The 7,750-nt window shown below is 41.3% G+C and overlaps 1 protein-coding gene across 1 annotated transcript; it reads right to left on the bottom strand.

Moving 5' to 3' along the window:
* Positions 1–6,216: 6,216 nt before the first annotated feature.
* Positions 6,217–7,305, bottom strand: LOC147421003 (uncharacterized). Its single transcript, XM_086504603.1, has one exon. It carries the CDS (start codon positions 7,303–7,305, stop codon positions 6,217–6,219), a length of 1,089 nt encoding a protein of 362 aa, XP_086360729.1.
* Positions 7,306–7,750: the final 445 nt, after the last annotated feature.

Below are 7,750 nucleotides of genomic sequence, written 5' to 3' on the forward strand. Positions count from 1 at the left end.
TTGTGTTGCTACAACAAGATCCCCACAGTACCAGGATGCGACCCATCTACTTTGCTAGTAGGGTCATGAATTCTTTGGAGAGAGGCTACACAGAAGCAGAACTTATGATGCTTTCTCTCATGTTTGCGGTGAGAAAGTTTAGATCCTACCTGCTACCAAAACCTTTTGTAATTCTCACTACAGAAAATTTGTTCCTTTGGGTGTCATCTCAAATGAATCTTAGTACTAGGATCTCAAAGTGGATTATGGAGTTGCAAGAGTTCCAATACTCTTTCAAGGTAGAAGATAGTGTGCGTGCACAATTGGCAGGGATTCTCACTTATAGGGTACATGAAAAGGAAATTAAGGTGCCTCAAGTAAAGACCCTACCATTGCCACCACCAAAAAGTATTCCTAATGATTTTACCTTGTTCTTTGATGGAGCTTTTCGACGAGCCACAGGAAAAGCAGGGGGAGGGTTAGTGTTGCTCAACCCAAGTGGAGAGGTGGTCATGAAAGAGAAGGTCAATCTACCAAGTTCAACTAGCAACAATGAAGCAGAATACGACACACTACTTCATGGTTTAAAAATGTGCATTGGCCAAGGTATACGACGTCTCATGGTAAAGGGAGATGCACTTCTCATTGTGAAGCAGATTTTAGGCATTTGGGCATGCAAGAATGAAAACCTAAGGACAAAAGTTCATGCCATTCGTAGGTTGTTTAATCAATTTGAAGAAGTGCAACTGTATCATATCCCTAGGAAACAAAATGAAGATGCAGATTTACTTGCACAAAAAGCAGTTGCATGTGTTGAGAGTGAAGTGCAGGTTATGATGGCAGCAACAGTGATAAAGCAACCAAGGTACCAGGGGATGGAGTCATTGGCTCCCACTGTGAGCTACATTTTAGAGGGCGAGTTTCCAGAGGGCTTCACAAAGGCTCAAAAGCGGAGGCTCATTAAGAAGGCGAGTTTATATTTGTTTTTGGAAGGTGCCCTTTACCAAAGGGGAAAAGATCAAGTTTGTAGGAGAATACCAACAACCAAGTTTGTAGGAGAATACCAACAACCAAGGAGATTCCAGCCATTCTTGAAGGTTTGCATGAGGAAGCGTGTGGTGGTCATTTTTCACAGGAACTCACTGCAAAAAAGATTTTTCTTGCCGGATATGTTTGGCCAAGCTTGCACATTGATGTAAAAGCTGCCACAATTGTCAGATTAATGGAAACAAGCGTATGTTACATGGTCCACGTCAGTTAGTCCTTGCAAATGGTCCATTTGAAAAATGGGGCATTGATACTATGGGTCCATTGCCCAAGACTAAAAATGGGAAATTGTATATCTTAGTGGCCATAGACTACATGACTAGGTGGGTAGAAGCTCAAAGTGTGGCAAGAGTGAATGAGAGGACAGTTAGCAAGTTTGTGTACACTCACATTTGTTGCAGATTTGACACACCTTTGGAGATTGTTTTTGATAATGGTCCAGGGTTTAGGAAGGGCTTGCTCATGGAAGTTTGTGATGAGCTTCACATTCTACATCGGCATAGCACACCCTACTACCCTCAGTCAAATGGTTTGGTAGAGAAGGCTAATGGTATCATTGTAGGAATCATTCGGAAGATGGTAAAGAACAAGACAAAGCTATGGGATGACTTCTTGGATGGAGCATTGTGAGCCTATCAGACTACCTACAAGGAAGCTACAGAGTTCACACCCTTCCACCTAGTCTATGGTTAAGAAGCTTTGCAACCCATCGAGCTCAACATTCCAACAATGCGACATCATGGAAAAGTAACACAAGATGATCAAGAAGCATGGATAGATCGACTTCTTACCTTAGCTAAGCTTGAGTGGAAAAGAGAAGCAGCATACGAGTGCTACAAGAGGAAAGCTATGTAGGCGAAAGAAAAGCTCGACAAGAAACTAAAGGACAAAGGCATCAAGGAAGGAGATCTGGTGCTAAGGTATGACAATTGACTTGATAATCGTTTTGATGGCAAATTTAAAACTAGATGGCAGGTGCCATACATAGTTAAGAAGGATTTCAATTCAAGTTACTATCAACTTATGGACTTGAATGGAAAAGAGCACTCTAGGAAGGTAAATGGTTATCGCTTGAAGCCCTATTTGAGTCGCCTTCTACCAAAGGATCTACCAAAGATCTCTCAAAGGGCAGCTGTCTCATGTAAGTATTGTTACATGAAGCACCAATGTAACTCCAGTCAAAATGCCGAGGGGCCAAACAATGAAGATCTTGTCAAGGACTCTGAAGTACTCTCTTTGGAAAAGATGATTTATGATGGTACATGAATATACCATCATCCTGGGGGAGGGCTAATGATAGCCGTCTTTCGGCTATTCAAAATTTTCATAGTGAGCTACCTCACCCTACCAAATTCACCCAAACACTATGGCTATCCCTACCATTTCACTGTACATAGGCGTGTGTGAGTCAGGGGACTTTCCCCATATTTTCTTAAAAACCCTCAGCTAGCTAGTCACTGGGCTAGTTGAGCCAAAAAAATAAAAAAAATAAAAACAAATAAAAAATATTATGGCCCATGTGTGTGTAAATATTGCATTGTATATATGGCCTAAATATAGAGATTTTTATAATTATTTTGATATTTTATTTAAATATTTATATCTAGGTGTGTGTTTTATTAAACTTATGTATGCCTTCTTTCATCCTCTTGCACCATAAGTGCATATTTTGCCAATGTGTACATACTCTAACCTCATATTTTTTTTTTATACAAATCACCCCCACATTTTCACCCTCACCCTCGCGAAAACAAAAAATTGATTTCTACTTTCTTAGTCATGTTTATTATATTATTTTCATTTACTTGCATACCTTTTCCTCTTTCACCTAAAATAATACAAAGAGGGACCATATCATATGATTCCAATATCTTTCCATATCCATAATTCCTCCATATTTTTATTATTATTTTTACTCATTATTATAACACCATGTGCTCATTGAGCTAAAATCCATGAATAGTCCATACACTAGTCCCACCATGTAATATTGCTTTATTCACCAATAATCCTCCTCCATGCATGTGTAAAGGGCAACTTGGATGCTTTGTATTATGATATGACAAAGGACGGGCTCACTCTTGGATACATTGTATAAATTCAACAAAGGAGGGGGCCACTAAAAGACTTTTGCAGGCATAAAAAACAGGATTTTTGGTGAGAATTTTGGCACCTATCTCTGCTTGGAATTTGAAGAAGTAATCAAAAGAGAACATGTAGCCCACAATCTGAATAATCACCTCAAATTTTTTCATGATTTTTGGAGTTACCAGCGGTGAGATATGATTTTCTGAGTGGACCCCAGTCTGCCCACTTTTCTCACAAAGTAACCCATAGTCTTCTCTCACCTCCTTTTCCACTTCCACACATATACACTCATTTCTCTCCATCCCTCACTCAAACCTGCAACTTTCATGGCTTACTTCATCTTCTTCACCATTTCCATCTCTCCTTACTCCATAGCTCAAAAGATTATCATCTCTACACACATATAGCTCAATTTCTCTCTCTAGAATCAAATCCATATTACCATAACCTTTTCATCCTTTCATAAAAAGAGAAAAAATCAGTAAAAAATCAAGCTCAAGCCCTGCAAAAGGAGGAGTTTGATCATGGAGAATTCAACTTCCCCATGGTGTGACTCAAGAGCTCTTATGTTTGTTTTTGTTGCTTGAAAAAACATTATAAGAGGGTTGTATGGTGAGAGGTCTCCCATAACCCTAAGATAATGTGTAGATTGAAACATCATCAAACTTAATCGTGTCTCTTGACTCTCCTCCAAGCTGTTCATACACCCACTTCAATCATTAAAATTGAAGCTAAATTCTTGCACAAAGATCTCTCTCTTTCTTGTGTGTTTGGTGTGTGTATTTGTAGCATTTAAATTAGTGATAGTGTATCCTTCCTTCTTGCTTGTATTGCTAAGGGATTCTCCTCTTTTGCGTCCTAGTTCGCTCTCTAACTAGGTGGTGCCCCTATCTTGTTTGGGTTTGTGTGGGTTGGTTGTTGTGTTGTGCTTGTGGTTGCCCCAGCCCCAATTGAGCAGCATGGGAGCCTTGAGGGGTGTTTAGAGGTTGCCTCTCTTGTTGCCCGCCCCGGACCGCCTCAGTACCAAAACTTCTTCATAGTACCAGAAATACCAAACCATAAGATAGAAGGAAACCATAAACTACCTAGAATAAAAACAGTTCTACCATAAGTACCTAACACTACAATCCCACCAAACCAAGCATAAACAGTTCTACCAAAGGTACCTAACACTACCAATCCCACCAAAGCAAGCATAAACAGTTCTACAAAAAACTCCCAAAACTACCAGCACCTGTTGCTCTAGAATCTCCTTGTCGAATAATGACGTATGTTCACTGATTCCGTATCAACGTAGCATCCTTCGACTGGCAGCCAAATCAACTTCTATCACATTGATTTCTACGTCATCGCCAGTGTTGGCCTCTCTCAGTGTTTCCAGTTGGGTCTCATATTCCTTGATGTCGTCCATAATCTGCTTGACAAGTTTATTGGAACCCTCCGTCCTCAAGAGTGTTTCCTTCTTCTGCTTCAGAGACATTGTCAGCTCTTTCAGCCTATCGGCTACCCCCACACATGTCCGAGGGACTCTCCCAACCATAGCTTCAAGGTCCGCAATATAATCAAGTGTCTTCTCCTCATGACACTGTGGGGGGACTTTTTGTGTAGGGGGCATACTACCGACTGGCGTAAGTCGGGGCTTCTTGGTATTTGACGGGTGGCCTCCTTGGGACGCACCATTTGCCTTTCGCCAATTCTCAACCTTCTTTTCCAAGCCTCCTGGTCGGGAGGAACACATGTTGAGTACACTCTCACCAAACCTGGCCCATGCAACCCTATGGCTTGCAGGGTCCTTTGTGGCTGCATGACACTTCTCATATGCAAAACAGCGGGCAAATTTTGTAGTGATCTCCCCACATGATGGTGGAGCTTGGTACACCTTATGGAACAGGAACCTGTATTCATCTTGAAGCCGTGGCTGCACGTGATTTAAGTAAATCTTTGTCTTCTTCTGGCTGGAATTCCTGAATATAGTGAGCCACTGGTCATCGGGGATGTCATCTTCCGTAAGATCCTTTCGCAACACCCCCTCCATGCTCAATCCATACTCATCATGAATCTCTTGTGCTGTATAGCAGAACTTTGTCAAGATAGGGTACTCCTCTATCTTGTTTTTTCCTGCGATGTGGAAACAACACGCAAGTAAAGACATGCCCTCATTCCAGCAGTCCAAATACCTGATTATTCACCCTATATGCCTCATTTCAGTTGTGCAAAACAAAACACATGAAATGAAATGAATGTATCTCATTCAAGTGACAATTGCAGAATTCAGTTGTGTAGAGAGCCAAATTTGGTAGTGGTTAGTATCAAATTTGGTACTGGTTAGTACCAAATTTGGTACTAACCAAATTTGGTTATGTTGACAGCCTTACTGAGCTTCAACTTTGTGCTATGCTCATGCACAACATATACTAATTTTTGTACTTGCATGCATGCAAGTTAGCAATCTAAAGAGCAGCTTATCCATGTAACTTTGTAACTTTGCTAAACCCTAAATTCCTAAGAAAATCCCAAACATGCACATGTACTTGCTGCATGCAAAAAAAGCAAATGCAGATCTCATCAGATAAAAGACATGCAGAAGCTTGCATGCATGGAGAAGAAAATGGTAAATCACTAGAAAACGTAGAGCTCTCATAGCACCTACCTTTAGATGTTTGTTGTGGGTTAGGTCAACACATGAACATCATGCACAACAAGAATGACAATCTACTCCACCATGCTTCATCAACAACAATTCAGACACAGTAAACATAACTACTCAAAGAATATCAGAGTAAGCAGAGACAATACACTGAATAGTTACTGCACTACACCATCATCATCACATTCATATCAGAGAACAGATACATCGTGCGCAGATACATTCCCCACTTATATAGATAAATCCGACTTAACTACCCAGTCACAAGACATTCAGCAGACTGCAACTGAAAGACAGTTACATCCGACTTGGCAAAATACAGCTCAGTAAATATCCGATAAGTCAAAATCCGACTTAGCTATTCAGAGTCAGTTTCTAACATGTGCCTCTCAACACATGGCACGTCCCGGTGGTAGATTTCGCAGAAATCTGACCCAGATCCACAGATCCCTTGATCAGGAATCCACTCTCTGCTGCACAGCTTCTTCCTTACTCTGGTCCTCAACATTCACTTTATGATCCACCAGCTCTGCTTCCTTTACTGCATCTGACTCTGCTGCATCAGCTTTTCCCATTTCCACCTCTTGTGCTATATCTGCAATCACAGTATCAATTTGCTCTTCTGCAACTTTCTCCTCAGCTACATCCTGCATCAAAAAACTATTAGTAAAATTCTCCTCTTTCTTTTCTGCCTCTGCAAGCTGCTGTCTCTGATTCTCTTCCATCTGCTGAACTTGCTTCTTCAAACAATCTCTCTCCTTTTGCAATTCCTCCACTTCCTTCAACAATTGTGCTTCTACCTCATGCACTAACCCTGCCTTTATCACCTCATATGGATACTTAATGACAAAGCTCATTCTCTCCTTGGTCTTTTGCCACATCTCCTGTGCAACCAAAGCTAACTGCTGCTTGAGGATAGACACTTCTCCTTCTTTCATTAATACTGCACTCAAGCTAATTTCCTCCTGTGCCAACATCTGTTGCTCTAGTACCTGCAAAGGTTCCAATCTCAACCTCTGCATCTCCACAGTGACCTGTAACTCTGCATTCCTCTTTGCCATGTCTTCCAACTCCAAAGCAACAGCTGCCTCCACTTTCTCAGTCCATTGCTTAAACTCCCCCAATGATCTCTTCACTTTTGCTAACTCCATCTTCTGTTTCCCCACTGTTTCCTCCATATCCTGCTCATACTTTACTTTCATCATAGCTATCTGCTCTTCAAACTCTTTCACCTGTGACACCTGTCCTTTAAACTCCATCAACTTTTCTGCATTCCTTTCAGCTTGCATACTCTGAACCTTCAGCATATTATTCTGCTGCCTCACAAATTCCTGCACCTGCTGCAGCATCTGAACTACTTTATCACTGTCCAATTTCCCAATATCTACTGATACTTCAGAGACTTCCTCAGCACTGAAATCTAATCTAGAAAACACTCTGCTGACTGGTTCAGACTTCTTCCTCTTGTTGGATAGTGTGAAAGCCTTACCAAGCTTTATTGGTGTTTCCTCTGCTTTTACCTGCATTGGTGAATCAACATCCATGGTGCCAAAATCTGCAAACTGCATTTTTGCTGTGATTTCTTCAAAGGCCTCTCCTGGAGTATATTTGGCTTTCACCAAATCCTCATAAGCCTCCATATGCTTGGCATTAATCTTCACAAATCCTAACTTTTCAGAATGCACCATGATAGGCTGCTCAATCTGAACCGGCTGCTGCTTCTCCTGCACCAGTTTTTCTGCTTTCACAGGCCACCTTGCTTCACCACTCTGTACTCTCTGTGCAAAAAAGAACAATGCTGACAAGTAACCACATAACCTACTATTTGCCTGTGTCTTCCTTTTGTCTGAGGAATGAATCTATGCTGCCAACTTTTCATACACCCAGTGGGCCCAGCTCACTTCTCCTCCTTGCTCTGCATAGCTCAATGGAGCAAAGTTTTCTTTTGACATATAGTCAAACTTCACAATAAAGCATAGCCTCTCCAAG

Source organism: Adiantum capillus-veneris, chromosome 28 (assembly GCF_014529385.1).
Source record: "Adiantum capillus-veneris isolate H3 chromosome 28, ASM1452938v2, whole genome shotgun sequence".
NCBI classification, from domain to species: domain Eukaryota; kingdom Viridiplantae; phylum Streptophyta; class Polypodiopsida; order Polypodiales; family Pteridaceae; genus Adiantum; species Adiantum capillus-veneris.

Coding starts and splice junctions, on each gene's coding strand:
- LOC147421003 (XM_086504603.1), bottom strand. CDS start 7,305: ATGGATGTTGATTCACCAATGCAGGTAAAAGCAGAGGAAACACCAATA.